Genomic DNA, 21,479 nt, shown 5'->3' on the forward strand with positions numbered 1-21,479 from the left:
CAAATATGGAAAATAGCTGTCATATTTGAACAGGTACATTTTTCACAGCTACATAAGAATCCCAGGACACCAGAGTCTGACTCAAATACCAAGCTGTCTAAATCACACTTACCAAGGTTTCCTGGAAGTCGTGCTTGTCGTTAATATCGTCAACCTTGTAGGAACCTGACTGGTTGAGGTAAGTGTAGTAATCCAGGTTGGTGATACCCAGAGTACTTTTCTGGTCTACACTGGCTCCCTCTATTAGCTGAGAAAAGATGTAACATTTTCAGAAAAGTGGGCTTCTTTAAGTTCAACACTTTTGTCCAAAGGTTGATTTTTATTAAAACCAAGTAATATTTGTTACATTTTTTTGTGTTATATCAGGGACACATTAAATTGGTCTTGTTGTTACCATAAAAATTGCCCCAAAAATGTTTTTGTAAAGTATAAGTATTGTTTCAGTGAAGAGCGTGAAATTAAATAGGAGATTAAATATAAAGGTAAATCAATGTTAACATCAGTTTTGAGCACATTACTGTTATTAAGCACCATTTCCAATTAAGTTTAAATTTTGTACATTACACACACTACCATTCAAATGTATGGAGTCAGAAAGCTTTTTTTTTTTAAGAAGGGATGCATTATTCAGCAAGAATGAATCATGTTTATTTTTTAAATTCAAATATTTATTTTTCTTTTCAAATTTCTGTTCATTAGACAATAGTGAAAACTTGTGAAAACATCTTCTACAAAGATATTAAGCAGCACAATTGTTTTCAACATTGCTAAAAATAAGAGATATTACTTGAGCACCAATCAGCATAATTAAATGATTTCTGATGACGTATTTGATCAAATAAATGATCCTTACTGAGCAAGAAACGTATTTAAAAAATGTTTAAAAAAATCTAACCAGCCCCAAACTTATAAATGACAGAGTAGAAAATAATCTTCAGTGTTTATCTCTATTTAGGATATATGAAATGCTAGTTCTGAGATTAGTCTTGGCAAGCCAAAAGAGTCCAAAAATGTTCCAAAAAGTTTTCAAATGTAATTTCCACCACTGTCATTTTAACTACAAAACACCATTAAATAATACAAAATTAAAGATATGGAGGAAATGACACTGCGGTGAGAATTTATGACTTTCTGGGAAAAAAAAGTTAGAATTCTCTTGGACAGTGTTAGCAGACAAATGAAACAAACTAGTGAGAGTGTGAAAAGTGTTTTAATGTTTTATTAAAGTGTTTATTTTCTAAGTTTGCAGGGCCAAAAGTGTCCACAGTTGAAAAACACCAAAAAACACAAAGTCCTAAATAAACGTAACCATAGGAAAACTCTCAAACTCTCCAAACTTGTGAAGGAGAAACAGTGGTGAGAAGGCCTCATTAAGAAGAAGGTCAGACAGACTCTCCCTCTTCCAAAAAACTCAAGTGGTAAACTCAGAACAACGTGACCTGCTTTTCAGAGCCAAATGGCTCCATCTTCGCTTTCCTGAATTTTACTGTGGTTATTCATTCAGTTTTTCCTCATAATGTGCTGCACTTATGCTACTGACGGTCGACAGTGACATCTTCTGAGAGAAGAAGCCAGCCTCGTGTCCTCATTCTCACCTGGTAAAAGATGTGGAAGCTCCTCTCTCCAGGATTCCGCATCACCACACGTGATTTCTCCAAAAGGAAGTTGGAGATCTTCCCACCATCTGGCTCACCGCCGGAACTGAACTGAATCTCAAAGTATTTCCCCTGTCAGGGAAGATGAAGGTTAAAAGGCACAGACGTGATGTGCTGCAGGTGCATGTGTATGCCCAGAACTGAAAATAAATTGTGTGTGTGCTTTGACACACACACAAACACTCTCCACTATCATTTATGTGTCTCTCTCTGATGTTTATGTGTGCTGTATGCAGTTAGCAGACATTTTAAGACTCAAACCTGTAACAACATTACCAGCCCCTTTAGGACCCCTGAATTCATCTAGATGCTTTTCATCCACAAAACTCTCCTATCCACTACAAAATCCATTTGTATCACAGCTAAGCCCTTCTTCTTACAATAAAATTACACCAATCCCAAGAAAACAAAAACCAGACTGACATGTCTGGGCATAGTGAAGCAGAACTGCATTTAATGTTGCGTACAACATATTTTGTAATGGCTGCTTTAATTTGGCCTGTGGAGTATTTTTCATGGCAGTACTTGGCAGGTTTATGCCAAAGCCTTACCATAACATCATATTTATCATATTTATTTTTTTTCTTTATTTTTGTATTTGAACTGGATGATCCCCCTGTATTTTTGGTTGTAGTGTAACTGTGTTCCTCTTAAATTCATCCTGAGGACAAGATGCATCCCATATGCTATCTGTCTTCTTCAGTAAAATGAGTATATGGGGGATGATCGAAGCTTACAAATCGACTGGAGTTGTTGTTCCTCACTGTCTTAGCATTCCCGAAGGCCTCCAGAAGAGGGTTGGACTGCAGAATGATGTCTTTGACATGCTGTGTGGATATAAACAGGAAAAAGAGAGAGATTGAGAGTTAAGTTGATGTTTTCCATACTACGTATGCAAGTACAGAACTTATGCTGATCTGGAACTGATGGAATGAGATCAGTGGGTAACATCCGTCTTGTAGAGTGAATTCAGGTCAGATTGGTCATCCAAGTGTCTAAAAGTGGCCTAATTGACCTGAATTCATCCCCTAGCCCCACATATATCAGTATGCGTGCACATTCCACACAGAAGTTGCACAGCATCGTCTACTTTGAGAAGCCAAGAGATGCAGAAGTTCTTGGATATCCAATACCATCATTGTTTAAGACATTACACGTCCCATCTCCAAGTTCTTATCAAACATATATAAAGTGTACAATTGCATAAAGATATTTTTAAGAAATCTGAAATTAACAGTCACACTGACAATGTAAACAAATTTGAGCCGAGGGCTAGTTTGCATTTGCAACACCAGGAAAAATACATTGATAATATGCATAATATAGACAGAGAAAGGGTACCAAGAAAATAGATACACAGAGAGATAAAAAGAAAATAAAAGATTCAGATGGGCAAGACTCTAAAGAAATCAGGATGTATCATTCAGCAGTGATGGTCATATGATCATGAGTCACTGTGACATTCGAGAGATCAGACAAAGCATAGACAGCAGAGCAGCCCGAGCAGAGAGATTTCTGTTGCAGCACAATAGGCTACTTTGTTCTAGACGCCATCAAACATACTCGTCAAAACACAAGTAACAGCCTATTCACTATCAAATCATTGGATTTAATTTAATTCAGTGCAATAATGAATTAAAAACAAAAATAAGGCTTTTAAACAATCATTTTTTATTTAATTAGCAGATTGTGCAACATGTTTAGATATTTGACCTGGTAGATTAGACAATAACTTAGTTCATGCCGCTCGAGTGATATTGTCATTAAAGCAAAAGGAGTAAAAAAACCAAAATATTTCACTTCAAATTTTATGCAAAATATAAGCATAACAGAATGATAGAATTGTTATTTAAATGCATTAACAAATGGTTAATTCAATCAGATTACTCCAAGCAACAAGTGTCAGTCCTCTGACTCACATGGCTCCTGAAGGGGCTGAGAGTGGGACACAGGACAGATCAGAAGGGGATTGTGGGGGACAGATGGCTGCTGGTGGGGTTTAGGGGATGAAAGAAAGATTTTAAGAGATGGGGGAAGAGGAATAATGTCAGAGGAAGCAAACATCAACAAGGATCAGGATTCTGTTTAACACTAACTGTCAGTAACAATCTCGGTAAAGTTATCAGGAACTGGAAGCCACCGTATGTTGTTTTTCATTTTATCTTTGTTCTGGGCAACCCACCTGAACTCTGGGGCCTCCACCTGAAACTTTGGAGATGTAGCCCATGATGTACTTTGCTGCTACTGTCTTCCCTGCTCCGCTCTCACCACTGAGAAGAACATAAAAAAGATGACAAATGTTAAGCTCGTTCCTATATAAATAAATAAATGCACAGATACTTTAAACAAAAATATGTTGTCACTTTAGTTGGAGGACCAATTCTTACTATTAATGAACTATTAATTATGAATTTTGCCTCCATAAACTTCTACTTTGCTACTTATTATTATTAAGTAAGTTAGGTTTGGGTATGTGGCATGATTAAGGGACCTAAAATGCAGTGCAGATTCAGAATAAGGCATTAATATGTGTTTTACATGTACTAATAAACAGCCAACATGCTAGTAATAGGCATGCTACTAGATAAAAAGTGAGAATCTGTCCCTAAACTAAAGTGTTAGCAAATTTTTAAAAGGTAAATATTTCACAATATTACTGTTTTTACCCAATCTTTAAAGAAATAAATGCAGCCTTGGAGAACGAGAAAACAATAAGATAAAATCTTACTAATCACAAACTTTTGAACGGTAATGCATGTGTATGTATATCCTAAAAGCATAATATAATGCTATTATACATATGTTAGGCTTTAGGGTGTAGTAGTGACAACAGTGATTGCTATTAAATAATACCAACAGTAGTTTAATGTATTACCAGTCAAAAGTTTTATGATCATATTAAAACCCAGCCTTTAATTTTCCTCTGAAAACAATAACAGGAGGGTGTTAACAAGCAAAAAAAAAAAGCCCCTTGTTTGCCCCACAGCACAACACTGAAATCTGCTCAGCAAGCTTTTAAGAGGGTCAGAGAGGGTTTAGTAGATACTTATCCTCAGTTAATACAGATCACGTATAATGGTACTGGAGAGAGGGGAATTCCTTTAATTAACTAAATATGTTCCTATATTTGTCCTTAGTGAGCTATAATCTGAAATGTGTTTCTCGGTTATGGGAGCAAATGCTTATATTGAAAGGCCTGAGTTTAAATCAGATTGCACACAGAACAAAAGGTTTGTTTATGTTGACAATAATCAGTAAATTTCTTAGGGGATCATATGTATACACAAATCCGCCATCTTGCCTGCCGCCATTACTGCGTGCCTGTGAAGTGTGACGGTGTGACACTTGCCGGTGCCCTCTAATGACATTTCTATGAAAGCGGATCCTGCTCATTAAAGAAAATGTCTGGTGAAAGGGAACATTTGGTAGATGATGTCAGGCAGTGGCCAAAACTTACCGATAAAGGTAATTTATTGACAACATAATGTAATAATATAAAAATATGTAATGTAATTAAGAAGTGTATTACTTATGACAACAATAAAACCGAACGCTGTCATTACAAGCTGTGTTGCTAATATGTTCACAAGCTTCACAAGTTTCAAATAACTATAAGGCCATCCTTAAAAATATTCTTGTTTGCAAATAACCCGACCGACCCAATTAATTATTTTGGGAGTGACTTGCCGACTGTAATTGCGTTACGAACACAGTCTATGGTTAAGACCCACGGAATTTTTTTTTACTCTTCAAACAACTAATACAAATGCAATAAATGCTTTTCACATGCTCTCACACCACACATCCATTTTCTCATGCACAGAAAAATCGCGAAGCAAAGAGGACACGGAGACTGACAGACCAGACAAAGCAGGTTACTTATGACAGGAAAAAAAACTCAGCTCTCAGATTCTGTCAATTTTATTACGAAATTCAAACAATAAATACTCCTCCGCTCGACCAGGAACTCTGTGTAATCCGTATGGCCGTAAACATGTGCAAAAAAAATTACTTTTCGTACAGCTTGAGCTAACATCTGCTACAGCTGCCTACGGGACCAACACGGTGCTTCTGCTACTTCCTTAGCAGCAAAGGCACGCAGTAATGGCGGCGCTGCTTTACTTCCGTGTTTCGCCTGTGCCATCAGGACAGTAAATATTTATTCTCATCAAGGCCGAATTTATTTAATCAAAAATACAGTAAAAACAGTAATATTGTGAAATTTGATTACAATTTCAAATAATAATCTTTTGTTTTATCATATGTTAAGATATAATTTATTCCTGTGATGGCAAAGGAGAATTTTCAGCAGCCATTCAAATCTTCAGTGATCCAGTGATGTAGAGCTCAGGGAAACATTACTAATGATCAATGTTCAAAAGCTGTGCTGTTTACTATTTTTGTGGAAACTGTATTTCAGGATTACGTGATGAATAGAAAATCTAATTAACTTTTGAACGGCAGTGTACGGTATATTTACACATACAAGAAAATGTTCTACATGCTCATACTCAAATTAAACCAAATAAAAATGGCATTTATTAATCCTGTATCCGTAATGCAGGTTCTATTTCGTTTTCTTCAGTTGCTTTACGCCTTTACCCTATACTTGCATCTTTCCGCCTGCCCTTTGCCTTTGGCAGGGCCATAAGCATTAGGACGTATGCGGTTTGGCAGATGATGACAGAAGAAGCTGGTTTATTTTTCTATATTTCTTCTATTACCAATGTCAGTATTGCCATTTTGAGAAGGCACAGCTGTGGCACATTAAAAAAAGCTTGGGTAAGCAGTAAGAAGTCCATTACGTCACCCAGCAGCGGTACTACACACCTTTAATTTCACTTCATCCTATCGTGAGAGCCTCACCATACATGCAGAAAAAACTTCTCATGCTGGCTCCAAGAGTTCTTACAGGAGCTTAAGCCTGCCATGTGGTTCTCATTCCTTTGTCTTGCAAGTTTATAGGCTGTCCACCTTAAAGGAAATGTCCCTGCTCGTCTACAGGCGATGAAAGCTCTGGGAACACACTCTTATTGTACATTGTACACTCAGTCTACTTAAATGAATTGTCTATGGCTATTTTTAAACAAGTCTTTGAGCGATTTGTAATTTGGATGCTGTAATGCTCATTTTTAACTTCCTGCGTACGTTTGCTGACCAAAAATGGACACAAAAAGAAAGAAAGAGAGAGACGCATCAGTCATTCAGTAAGTGTCGAGTCATGAGACTCATTATTCAGCAGCCGAAACATCAGCTCAGCAAATACATCACTGGGTCACACCGGTGGGTGTGTATTCTTTTGTATATCATACTGTACAGTCCACAGGGGCTGCCATAATAAGATGACAAAGTGATCAGTTAATTCTGTCCTTTAGCACATGCAAAGTCTAATACATTTAGTAAAAGGCTTCCTCTTTTGGGGAAGAGAGACTATTTTAAGAAAACAGATTCTGCTACATCCTTCCGTCTTTTTTTTCACCAAACATTTCTGTACCATTATGCCACTACAGACATTAAAAAAAAAATTATAATAAAAAATAAATTCACAATCATACACAATACAGACAATTGTACACGTATGGCAATATACAACCCCTTTCAAAAGTTTGGGGTCAGTAATATTTAGGACACATTAAATTGATCAAAAGTGACTTCAGCATTGTTACAAAAAAATCTATTTCAAATAAATGGTCTTTTAAACGTTATATTTATCAATGAATCCTGAAAAATGCTTTATGGTTTACACAAAATATTAAGCAGCACAAATGTTTTCAACATTGAAAATAATATGAAATGTTACTTGAGAACCAAGCATCAGCATATTTGAATTGTTTTTGAAGGATCATGTGTCACTGAAGACTGGAGTAATGGCTGCTGAAAATTCAGCTTTTCCATCACAGGAATAAATTACATAAAAAAAAAAAAAAAATTAAATAGAAAACATATTTCACAATATTACTGTGTTTTTGATCAAAGAAATGCAGCCTTTGTGCACATTAGAGGCATTTAAAAAAAGCAAACTTCTGAAAAGGAACTGTCCTTCATGCATAATGCTTTTCAGACAAACCTGTGCCTGTCCTAATCAAAATACAGCTTGACCACAGGATGCCTGGGCAGCAATTTCATGGAAGGTTTTGTTTACTAATCTGGGTCATCACAATTCCACTTCCAGTCTCTTTATGTGGTCAACTGGAAGTGGCTTTCTCGCTATACAAACAAACGGGTGAGAAAAATGCTGAAACTGAAGTCACATACTATGAAGTAAGCACTACAGTCACCCTCAAGCCCACAGGTGACTGAGATCTAAAAGAAAGATCTCAGACTTAGCAGGGAAAATCTCCCTTTCTGCAACTTCCCCTCCTTCACTATGTCTATCCATATGCCATAACACTGCAGGGTGGCAGAGGGAATTTAGACTCTTGATTTGAATTAAATGTTTTCTTAAACTAAGAAGCACCACTAGCAGCACCAAAAGCAAGAGCCATATGGCAAAGTTCATACAAACGAAGTCAATTCCTTGCTAATTCCTAGACATATCCTAGCCCCAAATTATACACCATTGGTGGAGCCATTAAGTTGACATGTTGGACAGCTCAAACTACGAGCATAATATTAAAAGCACTACAGAACCAGTGTTCACTTGGCACTCAAATTAACTCATAATGTCCCACGTGGCTCTCCAATCAAGAAACTTGTTTCTTGACTCATTGACTCATGCTTTGGTTTAAGTGAGTCAGACTTTAGCTCTCTGATTGCCCAGCAGGAAGAGCCCCCTGCAATATTATACCAATCGCAAATGTCTATTCATTGGAGTTTCCTCCCCTTTACAGTAGCAGGTGGTCCTAAGTGCGTTTCCTGTGCTCAAGCAGGAAGTGCAGATTACAAAAGCTCTTGTGCTTTGTGTCTCGTACATCCTGGAGAAAATAATATACCAAATAAAGACCAAAGGATATAAAATTACATTGTCTATTGTTGTCATCAAAAGGGATAAAAGTGATTCTCACAGATAATAAGTGAAATGCACATTCAAAGGGCACTGCTGAGGTTTTCGGCCTGTTGAATCTGTTCTATTCAACCATATTTTAACCGTGCACCCTAATCTGTATAAGCAAAACAGTAATGTCAACCTATTCACTCTGACAGCCCAGTGACTCTACCATTACAACGTCTGCATTGATGTCATACCAAAACAAATTGTATGTCACACCCTTCCTACATCACACATAAACAGACTGGAGAAAACACCTGAATGTCTGTATGTACAATTTAACATGTTAATTTAGTACAAATATTAAAATAAAAGAATAACACATTCATAAATAATGGGCTATATTTTAACGATCTAAGCGCATGGGTCTAAAGCGTGCAGGTGTGCTCAAGGCGTGTCCGAATCCACTTTTGCTAGTTTAATGACGGGAAAACAGTCGGTGCGCCCTAATGAGTAATGGGTGTTTTTTGGGCGTAACGTACAATAAACCAATCAGAGTCTCATCTCCCATCCCCTTTAAAAGCCAGTTGCGCTTACGCCATGGCAGGTTCACTATTTACATGGCGGAATGTAATTTTTTTAATGTTTGTGTGCTGCTGCACGTTCCTGTACGTGTAATAAGCAAAGTGTACGTGCATTGTGCACCCGCCTATAGGCGCATATTACTACAGTGCTTTTTAAATAACAAAGAAAGAATATTGGGCCAGACTTTAGACCAGGTTTGAGTTGGTCTATGGCGCAGTGTATTTTCAGTCCCTCAAAATAGCAATGCGCCAACAAAGTGCCTGAACACACCTCTTTTTTTTAGACCAGTACGCCCATGGGAGCACAAAAGGGTGCAAATGCATTTGGTATTTAAACAATGCACCACATTTTTTGCGCCGCATTGCACCGGGTGTATGTTACGGCCCAATGTGTTTAAACTAAACTAAAATTAAACTAATTTAGTTGTTTTCTCTATTTCATTAACTGATCAGAATAATATGTAAATATTTCAGTCATGATATTGAGAATCCTAATAAACAGCTCCACACAAATCAAGATTCTTGTGACTAAAAGCACCCTACATTACAGTAAATTAAGTTTGATATTTAGATCACATATGTTCAGAGTTAAAGTTAGAAAGTTCTCTCACCTGATAATGACACACTGGTTCTCACGATCGATCATCATGTTTCTATACATGTTATCGGCTAGAGCGTAGATATGAGGAGGGTTCTCATACTGAGCCTGAGAGAGAGAGGGAGAAATGCAGAAAAGCAGATTCATTTCATAATTTACATTACAGTTTGTGTTTAGTATGGCATGTGCTTGCATTTCTAAATAAGCTCCTGTGTATAGCATATAAGTCAAAACACATTCAAAAGTCTTTGCTGTAGCATCCACTAGCAAATGATTATCGGCAGAAGCTAGAAGCTTGGTGAGAAGCCAAGACCTCTGGCCAAGCGTGGTTAAGAACATAGACCTGTACATGCTGTTCTGTGGCTGTATAGCCAAGCTGCTTTAATGGATAAGGCAGGTCTGCGCAGCTATTTTTCTGACTAAGAATGCAGCTGTTAAAAGCATTTGCACCACGCCTACACACTTTAAAATCTTCTTCTATTAAAATCATTAGTAGAGCAATTACTATTTACAGAAACCTCTAGGTATCGAAAGACATAGAGAACTTTATGAGGACAGTTTCAATACAGATCACAGAGTTTAGAAAACAATTAGCTTAATTAGTGTGTGTAGTGAATCAAAGTTACATAATACATTGGGAAAACTAAACCTATGGAACTAAATGTGAGTCGTTTTGTTCAGAAAACCATGAAAAAATATGGGAAAACTTTAGTATAGGGACCAATTCTCACTATTAACAAGTTGCTTATTAGCATGCCTATTACTAACATATTAGCTGTTTATCAGCACGTATTCTTATTCTACATCCCTAATCCTACCCAATACCTAAACATAACAACTGCAGTACTAACTATTAATAAGCAGCTAATTAGTAGTTTATTGAGGCAATAGTCGTATTTAATGGTTTGTTATTAGCGAGAATCTGATCATAAAATAAAGTGACCAAAAATACTTACTGCGCCTTGGTACATCTCTATTTCTTTCTCCCCAAAGTAGGGCATTTGTTTGAAAGGGTTTATTGAGATGAGTACAGGACCAATGTATGTCTGCAAGTAAAGGTCAAGGCTCAAAAGACTGCTGGAAGAAAAAGTGTCAGGAAAGAGACAGTTGACCCTAAAATTACAATTCTGTAACTGTTTACTCTTCCTCATATCACTCTTAACCGCTCAGTACTTGTTCCTGTATTTCTCTCTATACAATGGAAGTCAACGGGGTCCAAAGTTGTTTGTATGGACAAAACAGTTGAAAATGTTCATCAGAACTTCTTTTGTATTGAAAGCCATAGAGTTTTGGAGCGACATGAGGATGACTAAATGATGACAACATTTTAATTTGTTGGTGCCCTGTCCCTTTAACTATTTCTTTACAAAATGTATCTTTCTCTGTAGAAATTATTAGATTGAAAACTCTTTTTCTGAAAACTATTAGAGGTTTAGCATTCACAATAGAGCAAAACCTCATGGACTATTTTACTCATTGTGGTTGTTAAAACTCAGAGGAGATTCATAAAACTTTGGCAGGACCGGCCGATGAAAAATGGCCCGAGTGTGAATAATGGACTGGTGACATTAGTGAAGAGTAACATGTGGCAGCAATGAAGATTTTGGTTATTGGGTCAGAGCCTTATTAAGATGCTGTTGCTCTCCTCTGAATGCAGTGGGAAGGCAACATCCGGCAGTGAGTGATTGGAGCTATTTGGCTGCCCTGCAGTAAGTTGCTCACTGCAAATAAAGGAAGTATTGAGCCTGGCGCTCTGTGACCTCAGTTCCTTACGCTGCTGACTGGAACACTTTGGTGTTGTTTCTATTTTCTGACCACAATCACAGGACTGATTCTGGACCAAAATGGACAGAGTCTGCTAAGACTCCATAAACCTAATAAGGGCAAAAAATAGAAACACACCGCAAGTGTGGTTTTCATCAAGAAACAGTACAGGTCATTTTAGTGCCAGTAATGTGTGATGAATTAGACATGAACTCTGCCAAGTACATTGGGTTCATATAGAAGAGAGGTAAACCAGCATTCTTTGGCTCTCTTAAACAATCGGTTGTTACAAAGCTCTCAGAATCTCACATACAGCTTTGATCAAAACTGTGGGAAAACAGGACAACACAGATTTGGTTGTACCATAGAATTCAAGAACAACTTTCGTCATTGCTAAATGTTCAGGTTTACTAGTGAAGCTTTGGTCAAAATAAACCCAATCAAGATTTAATCTACACACAAGAGGACGGAATCCAAGACTTTTCTAGTGAGCCACAGGAAAACATCCATCTGCAAAAACTCAGACAGAGGACATCCGTATTTAGGGCCAGATTTATATCAGATTGAGATATTAGTACAATTGGACTAAGGATTTATGATGCATTTTCAGCTGGACAAGGATACAAAAATAAAGTCATCCATGTATCTCTTCTTGAGGTTTTCCACAATGGCGTCCTCATTGATCTTGGAGAGAAGCACCATATCATCCACTCCACTCTGCTTGACATTGTGGCTTTGCCAGTGGTACCGGTAGTGTCCCCGGCTCCCCTGTGAAAGCAAACACAAACACAAACAAGAAGCTCTTGTTAGACTGTATACACACCCATTTTACATGCATACATTTTAAAGATAGCATCAAATTTTTAATGCTGAATTGCTTTCTGTCAAATGTGATGTACAGAGACAGCTGTAAGTAAGCCATTCATAGGTTGACTTCCCAGAAGAGTGTAAACATTGCAGCTCTGCTGACCTTTCGAAACATTGCTCTGTTTGTTATGAGTAGGGGTTTTTTTTCTCAATGAACGGTATGAGTTTAGGGTGGTAGGGTAGCATGGTATACTTGTGGTAGCAAGCAAAGTGATACTTAAACAAGAGCAATTACACTGAAAATGCTTCTAAAAAGTATGATCGTTATCCTGCTACAAAATTAAATAAATAAATAACTTAAACCAGCCTAAGATTGTTTGTTATTCTTAGCTGGTTTAAGATTGTCTCCAAGCCTGGCTAAGCTGGTGGTTTTCTGGGCAGCGACTTAAAAATTGCTCAAAACTCCCATAAAATCAGCCAGCAGACCACTCTGTTCAAGATACTAGCTAAACAGTATTGTTATTGTTAACAAAGACTAAAATTTTATTTCAATTATGTTTTCAGTAATTAGAATAAAGCTAAAATTAAATATTAGATTTAAAAAAACTTAAATTAGAAATAGTCACTTGTTCAATTTCTTTAAATAAGAAGATTAAGAACTAAAACTGAAATTTAAAAAAATGTAAGCTATATATATATATATATGGGGGGGGGGGGGGGTAAGGAAGTCATTGTGAAACCTGTTCAGAAATAATAATTTGCAATCACTTTTAATGCCACCAGTGACACAGACATTACATCTTCAATCTGAAGTGCATTCAGTCATGAACGCTGATAAACACAGTACATTGCTGACAACAGTTAATGTGAGCAAACAGTCCAGTCAGCATAATGACCGCGTCCAATTCACCGCCTGCAGCACATTTAACACAGCTCGTTCTTTTTCACCGCAGCAGATGTTGATTTTGTTTTTCTAAACCGATGAAAAGTGCATGGTCAGGATTCTCCCTAAAACTCCCTGAGCACTACAAACACTTCTTTTGATCTTCGCCTGATGTTCTCACCATTCCTCCTCTTCTCCCTCGTCCCCCTTCTTTTACCTCCCTTCCCATTGTACTTCCGCTCTGGTGATGTTTTTGCAGAGGGTGTGTCTCCACAGAGCTTGAGTCAATGGCTTCTGGCTACCGTTCTGAGGTCACAGTGACCCATGAGGAACCAGACCCTTACTCAGAATGACACATAACCTCAAGTGCATTTGACAGGATAATCAAAAGAGAAGGATACAAAGAGTGTGACTCAAGAAATACAGAAAGAGATCCAGACAGACATTGACAGTGCGTGTACTGCTTGGAGAGCACATGATCCAAACGCACTGCTGTTTTAAACATTTTCCTCTGTAATGTTCAATCATTAGTGCATTAGTCTGATTTGAAGGCCACATTTGTCTATTCTTCTCTTACAGCAATTTTCCCAAGCTAAGGAATGCCATGACAATGATGTGAGGTAAACTGGAAAGACATTTAACATTCTCAAAATTGTACATTCCACTGCTTGAAAAATCTAGGGGTGCAAGAAAGCTAAAGCAGATTTTTTTCCCTCCCTTGAAGGGCTAATTAACTTGCCATCGTAAACGAGCACAGTACAAGTCCGAGGTAAATTACAGGAAAATAAAGAAACACAATAAACGCTCAACACCATGACAACAATAAGGAACCTGAACATTATTAAAAGTGGAGCTGGCTCAAAAACAATTAAAGGAGGAAGGCAGCGTTTTAAACAAAACAGTAAACACTTCTTTCAGACTTTTACAGACTGTTTTGTTTGGTTGCTTTTTGAAAGTGAAAGTGACGTGAAATACAGCCAAGTATAGTGACCCATACTCAGAATTTGTGCTCTGCATGTAACCCATCCAAAGTGCACACACACAGAGCAGTGAACACACTCACACTGTGAACACACACCCGGAGCAGTGGGCAGCCATTTATGCTGTAACACCCTGGGAGCAGTTGGAGGTTCGGTGCCTTGCTCAAGGGCACCTACAGTAAGTCGTGGTATTGCCGGCCCGAGACTCGAACCCTAGGAGTCAAACTCTCTAACCATTAGGCCACAACTTCCCCTAGCTAGCATACTTTTAACATATTTTTTGCATGTATTACAGAGAGAGATAATTGTCTTTCGACTGTTTTTCTAATTCTACTGAATTGCTTCTTTGCCAGTGTTTGAGTCTGCGTCAGCATCACACCATGGGACACATAAACACCTGGAAAGAAGATGAATGTCTTTATTCCCAGCACATGTTCCCCGTAAACCACAAGCCAAAGCAGAGCTTCATAAAGAATTGTGAAAACAGAATGCTATTTAAACACCCGATGACTTAAATGAGACAAAGAAGAAGTAAAACAAAAATGACTGACGTACATTTTACAAAGAAATGCTATTTCAATCTTTCCACTTCAAATGTTCAATGATCAATTCAATGTGTTACTTGCCAATTGTTTGCAATTCATGAAAGTTACTTAAAACCACAATTGCAATGTTCCAGACAGAGCACTACACCGTAATTGTATTCTTTTCTTTCTGAAGAAGTCTTTACAAAAAGCACAAGGACCACACCTACTGTCAAAGACTCCAAGTCATAGACCACACAAAGTCAAGTAAGGAAGAAAACAGCATCTCTGCTTTTATGAGCTATAGTTGGTCCCACTAGGCTTATTCAGGGACGAAAATGTTCAGTTTTGTAAAGGAACACCGGAAACAAGGAAAGCTAAAGTTCACTATGCTTGTGCTGTGGTTCACCCAGGAACAGCAGGCATTATTTACACCATGACAAAAATGATACCCATCTGGACCACGCAAGGTCAAACTCCCAAACTCCCTGGGAAGACATTAATCAGGATTTAAAATAACCAGGAACTTCACATTAATGCTTACTATTAAAAACAGCAGGAAGAAGACCCCCATATCTGTGTTATCTGATTGACTGATTATACAACTTAGTGCACAACTACTGACAAAAAACAACAACATTACAGCAATATTCAAACCAATGTTTTCTGATGTAACAAATGATAACTGCTATGGGAGGTGGCACTAATCGGGTTTGTATGAAACAAGAAGGCATGAAAATAGTGCACAAGTCCTCCTGGGAAGTTTGCATTAACCACTTTGTACAAATTCTAATTACGATGATGCCAGGCCCGTTCAGATCATTTTGTATGTAGCAAGTCGGCACAAGAACGCTTTTGCATCAGGTGTGTTTTCTGCTTAACAGTTTTATTTAATATGTGAGGGTGCTGTAAAAAAACATTATACATTCAATTGTAACTGTAACTGTACAATACAATCAAATGTAGTACATGCAAGTTAGTAACAAAGAAGAAAAAAATCATACATATCAACAACTCTTGAATATGAGAATGCACCATGACATGTTGCTTTGCCATGGACGATAGAAAAGCATCTGATGCTTGATGGCACAACTCACCAGTCAGAATTGTGTAGTCCAAATGACTGCGTGATAAATTAGGACATTCATTTTATTAGGAGCAGCTGTGAGGATAGTGTAATGTGATTCTCCAGACTGGTGAATGGCACATCTGGAGAATATACTAGTATGAGAGATTTTATTATAACACCATCTATCTCAATGAGTCTCGCTTGCATCACATATGAACACAGATGTAGATCTGCGCTCTATTTTACCCACTTATTAAATGTGTGATGCTTTTAGAAAACGTACTTCAAAAAAAGAAAACACTACAGAAAGAAGAAATACTTCATTCATAAAAAGGAGGAGAGAAAAATACATTGTTCTCCTTGCAAAATCCTCGAACGAAAATACTGTAACAGATCATTTCCCCACCATAATCCTACAGCAGTAGAAAAATGTCTTAGATCCATACTGACATGGCAGGCCGTTCCCTCATGCAAATACCATTGCCTTATATGGAGAGTGTGGAGCGGAGCGCAGACTCAGGCACAGGAAATGGCTGGGTTTGATTCAATAAGGCGGCAATTCTTCACATCCTCAAACTATCCTTTCCTTACAACCATCTGGAATTCAAACAGAGGACCTGCATTCACATACGGCAGAGCTAAAGTGGGATCAAGCTAGCCCTAGCCCTGAAGGGAAAGTGCAAGCCAAAACTGCCCCGAATTATTCGGTATTGCATCTCCACTTAAAATATAATCAATGGATGGATACAATCAGAGGGCAGTTAAAACAACAAGACACAGTCTGTTTCTCAGTTTAATGCATTTAACATATGGTTCAGAGTACTGCGGTTTGGCTGAGAATCCAGCTCAGACCTGGCAGTGCTCGTAGCAGATTAAGGCAGGAATGCGTAATGAAGTTCATAGCTATTTCAGGAATCCTTTTCAACATATTACAGATCCACATTTCTGATTAAGTCTCTTCGGCTTAAATAAATAAAGAACATTCTCGTGCACTTAAAAGTTGTAGCTAAAATCCCGGTAAACCAATAGATAAAGAACGGTGTACAAAGAAAATAAATACCAAATAATGTAATTATTATCCAATTATTATCTCTATGGGATTACTTATAAACTCCCTATGTGAAGCACGACAAATGAAGCATTCTGCAGGCCAGTGGACAGTGTGGCTCAACAAATACATGAATACTAGAGCCCGACCGATATATCGGCCGGCCGATATTATCGGCCGATATAAGCTAATTGCATTTAAATCGGCATCGGCATTTATAACGGCCGATGAAACATGAGAAACAGAGTCTCATGCTTCACTCATGTTATGAGTGTTGCATAGTGTGCCCACCAGAGGGAGCTCTGCAGCTCCAGAGTTAACAACAGCGCCAGAAGTCCACTACAGAAGAAAGCGATCAACTGTTTTGACGGTGAGTCTGTCGTTCGTCATGTGAAATGATTGTAGATTTAGTTCATACCCTGTATATAAAAACTGTGTGGTAGTTCTAGCTAACGGTCCTGTCATTATCACTTCTAAATATTCTGTAACATCACTTACAGCCGCTAATGCATTGCTATATTAGATTAGCCACAAAGCTAATACCATGTTTATCAGTGGGAGAGCGCGAACGTTAATAGGAGGTCAAACTATAACGTTAGCGTTTAACTTATTCTTATTCTATTGCGGTGTGTTTCCCACATAATGACCGCGTAATTGGGCCTTTCACACAGTACGCGGTATGCACGGCGCTTGCCGCTGGGCTCAGCGTTGCCCTTCAGATACAACGCGATTTGCGCTGCGCTATGGCATAGGCGGAGTTTTAAAAACGTTTAGCGGGAGCTCTTTCATAGTCTGTTCCTCCTCCTTTCGGTCAGCAGCAAACATGTATCTGTCCCGTTGTAAGAAGCGAGCGATAGCGCTAGTCCTGCTGATGAGAATTAAGAGAGAAGCAAGGAAGAAGAGGCTACCCTCAGGTCCAGAGAACAATTTGGTGAATTCAGGCTGGTTACGTTACTCTAACGCTAATAGCTTCCTTTTTAGCAGGCCCCTTAAATGCTTGCTATTAACTTGTTTGAAGGTGGTTCTTCTCAAAATTGACAGCGGTGTGTTCATGACACTAACGTTAACCATTCAACTTCGAATTGATTCCGTAATCTTCCGGTAATAGTAGGCAAGACGATGTTTTGATTCAGACTGCACAAAGAGAAGAGGAGAAGATATACGGGTCTGTTGTGATTGTGTCTGTGAGAGCAAATATAGTGTAGTTACAGTAACTACAGTAGGTGCGTCAGAAATGATTAAACCAGAGGGGACATGTAAATAAATGTGAGCTGAACAAGCGCTTTTTTTTTTTTTTACATATTGTTTCAAAGCAGCTTTACAGACATAACAGGAAAATGTTGAAATAATATTGTTAAATATAAGTAGGTAATACCTATTGCTTGACAAATAAAAAAAATATATATATTTCTCATTTTTGCCTATGTAGGAGATCCCAGTTTATTATTATTATAATTCTAATGATGACATGAGTAATGATACATGGTGATATTATTAATACACATGCTTATTCTTTCTCTGTCTCTCTTTCTGCCTACAGATGGCTGAAAAAGGTGAATGCTGTAGCAGCAAAGTGTGGGACTACTTCTGCAAATACTTTAACTTTAGTATTATAATTTATTTACAGTAAACACACAGACTGTTAAAACCAGCTTCAACTGGAAGAAAGTAAAAGTGTTAAATGTTTAAAACCAGACTGTTTTTTGATCATTAAAAAAATATATACTTTTGATGTGCAATTGTTTAGTCATTGAGACTGTAATCTAAGGCTTTTTTTTTTTAACATAGTCCATTCTGGAAAATGGTTTATACAGCCCACATACATAGAACAGGCAGATATTTTGCTATTGAATGTTGTGTAAATGCAGTTTATAGGAAATGGGTCTAATATCCAGATTATTTTTAAAATCAAAATATCGGCTTATAAATCGGCTCTTTTCGAGTTTTCGCCCCCAAAAATCCATATCGGTCGGGCTCTAATGAATACTAATTTAAGAAGCAGTGCCAGTGTGTGAATCTATTTGGATTCACTTTAGAATCCTCCATTATAAACCACTATGCAAAGTCAGACAAAAGACTACTTGCTAAAGAGCATTCATAAACACCAATGTAAGTCCCCTTCATTATAATGGTCGCTAAGTACTTGCAAAACACCTATTTTATATAAGACTAAGGTAAAATATTCTAATTCAAGGTGGACTGAGTTCAGACTCCATAAGTAATTTCACATTCATCATTTACCCTAATGATTTAAATACAGGCATTTGGGATTTCTGAGGAGAAACAAGGCTATATAAACAACATATTCTACACATGAAAATAATTCATGGAGCCTAGTCTGTGCCTGCTCTTACAGGTATGCAAGAGCGGCTTGAAGGCTGTAGCCCAAAATACGATACCATCGGTCTGAATTCTCCATCAGTATTCTGCATGTTAACATACAGTTTGTCGTTTTCAATCCTTGGGTCATTACAAGGTCAGTATGTCCCTTCTGATCACTTCTTCAGAACATAAACCTTGGCACTCATAAAGCTGGCATGATTACAACAGGTAGAAAAACCAAACAAACAGAATTTAAAGTACAAGTGCAAACACAAGCCCTCTGAATGTGACTCCAATTGTGATTTTCACCATTGTCAGAAGGGATTCAGTACTGATGTGAATTCCAGGCCAAAATGTAAAAGCACATAACTGTATTTTCACAGCAGGCAGTTGTGAAGCCCTTACAGTCTTAAGTGGTCCTGGAAAATGCCTGACAGAAATAATCCCAGCCTGGACAATGTACACGTTGCTAGCCCTTCATTGTGAATGGTAGTAAACCCTGGACACAGACACAGCACAGCAGGCTTGTAAATTCACCACTGTAATGTGCTGAAGAAAAACAGGCCCATCCACAGCCAGACTGAAAACAATCAGGACACAAACAGCTGAAAAAGCTCAATGCTGTAACAAACTAAGTACAAACCCAGAGATTAGATTAATCATAGGTGTGCAATAAATGTAAATGCGTTACAAGTTAAAAATAAATAAGTCATCATACCCTCATCATATTTGTAAACATAAGTCATGTTTGTTGATTTGAGAAAAGGATTTTCTAGCATTACATAATCGAGCTGTAATTAATCCCTGTTTTTACATATGGAGTAAAACACCTCTAGGGGTGTTGGTCAGGTTATGAAGATTGGGAGAGAACACCCAGAGGAGTAGAGAGCGGTTTCTGGGTAAGAAATGGCAGTGGAGGCGGGGCTGACTATAGCGTCCCTCCAGAGACAGCAAACACAGAGGGTTTGTGTAAACTGAGATAGGAGTGGCTCTCAAACGTCTGGCTACTGCAGAGAAACTCTGTGCCAAAGTTTCCAAGTTCAGCCCAGCCATATTATTTCTGCTTGCTTTTGAAGGCAGTGGAAAAGAATGTAGCACATTCTGTCTGATGGGGAAGTCTGGGACGCCATCATTTTCCCTGAAGTACACATAGATAGATTTTGTTTAGACTAGGATTCTAAAAATGGTGCTAAAATTCTAATAGTGCAGCTGATGAGACAAGGTGACAGTGCATCAGCATATAGACGGCAGTTTTTAAACTCAGGATCAAGGCAGTCACCTGATCTCCTGACAGTTCAATATACACAGATCATTTCATCCATGTAGTAACACTATCTTGTAGTAGGTTTGCTGGTCATGGTCACATATTTGCCAGGATGTGCTTAAAAACAGGTGGACAATAATGATTCCCTATAGAATAAATATTTTCTTTATATAGAGTTCATTCTAGAGTATTGGCCAGTTCATGTTCAATTCAATTCAATTCAATTCAATAAAATAATACAAAGCTTAATATTTTTCATAACGTAATTTGTATGAATTTCTGAAGATTTTGCACAATGAAAGACAAATTGCAGACGATCAGATGAAATTAGATTTAAAAAGTATTTATATATAATTATCTGTAAAAGGGAATTTACTCCTTTGAATGCGAGAGTACATCTGGGTGGTCTTGGACTGCAAACTGCAGCTAGACAAAATACAAATGCTTCTTTAATAAGGTTTGTTTTTCCAAAATAAATTATATATATATATATATATATATATATATATATATATATATATATATATATATCCAGTTTTCATGCTGGCCAAAAAAAATGATTTCTCAAAGTAAACAGGATTGTACGTCATCTAATCCCGTTTACTTTGAGCAAATTCAAGCCAACATTTGCAAACTGGCCACCTGTCCTGCTAAAACCAACTGTACAACAAATCCACAACACCTCAGACAAAGACACATGTACTTTTGAATTTCTCAACATTTCCTGTTAGGAGACAATCAACTAATTGATTAGTTAATTACAAAGTAAATAAAACACACTCAAATATTTTAATTGACTATTTAAACTGAAAATATATAACCTTATATTCTACTTGGAAGCAGTCATGGCTTCAATAATTGTCTGCTTTTAAAAGATACCTGAAAGGTCTTCCCTGAACACAGAGATGCACACCAATAAATAAGTAAAAAGCCTAATGCTATGTTTATGGGGCAGATTTATGGTTATACGGTGTGCTTTATACCTTTTAGAGAGGCGCAGTTTCTCCAAACATGAACTCTCTCTCTCTTTCTCTCTCTCACACACACACACAC

At 37.6% G+C, this 21,479-nt stretch overlaps 1 protein-coding gene across 5 annotated transcripts in view; it reads right to left on the reverse strand.

Moving 5' to 3' along the window:
- Window positions 1-21,479, reverse strand: part of myo1ea (myosin IEa) — a 46,351-nt gene that overhangs the window by 18,117 nt on the left and 6,755 nt on the right. For all 5 annotated transcript variants that reach the window (XM_059530070.1, XM_059530065.1, XM_059530068.1 and 2 more), the window contains exons 2-8: window positions 12,154-12,297; window positions 10,722-10,811; window positions 9,779-9,873; window positions 3,838-3,925; window positions 2,393-2,482; window positions 1,596-1,727; window positions 113-247 (exon numbers count right to left, since the gene is read on the reverse strand). In XM_059530070.1, coding sequence (XP_059386053.1) covers window positions 113-247; window positions 1,596-1,727; window positions 2,393-2,482; window positions 3,838-3,925; window positions 9,779-9,873; window positions 10,722-10,811; window positions 12,154-12,297 — 774 coding nt within the window. The remainder of the gene's footprint in view (window positions 1-112; window positions 248-1,595; window positions 1,728-2,392; window positions 2,483-3,837; window positions 3,926-9,778; window positions 9,874-10,721; window positions 10,812-12,153; window positions 12,298-21,479) is intronic.

This window comes from Carassius carassius, chromosome 3, assembly GCF_963082965.1.
Source record: "Carassius carassius chromosome 3, fCarCar2.1, whole genome shotgun sequence".
NCBI lineage: Eukaryota > Metazoa > Chordata > Actinopteri > Cypriniformes > Cyprinidae > Carassius > Carassius carassius.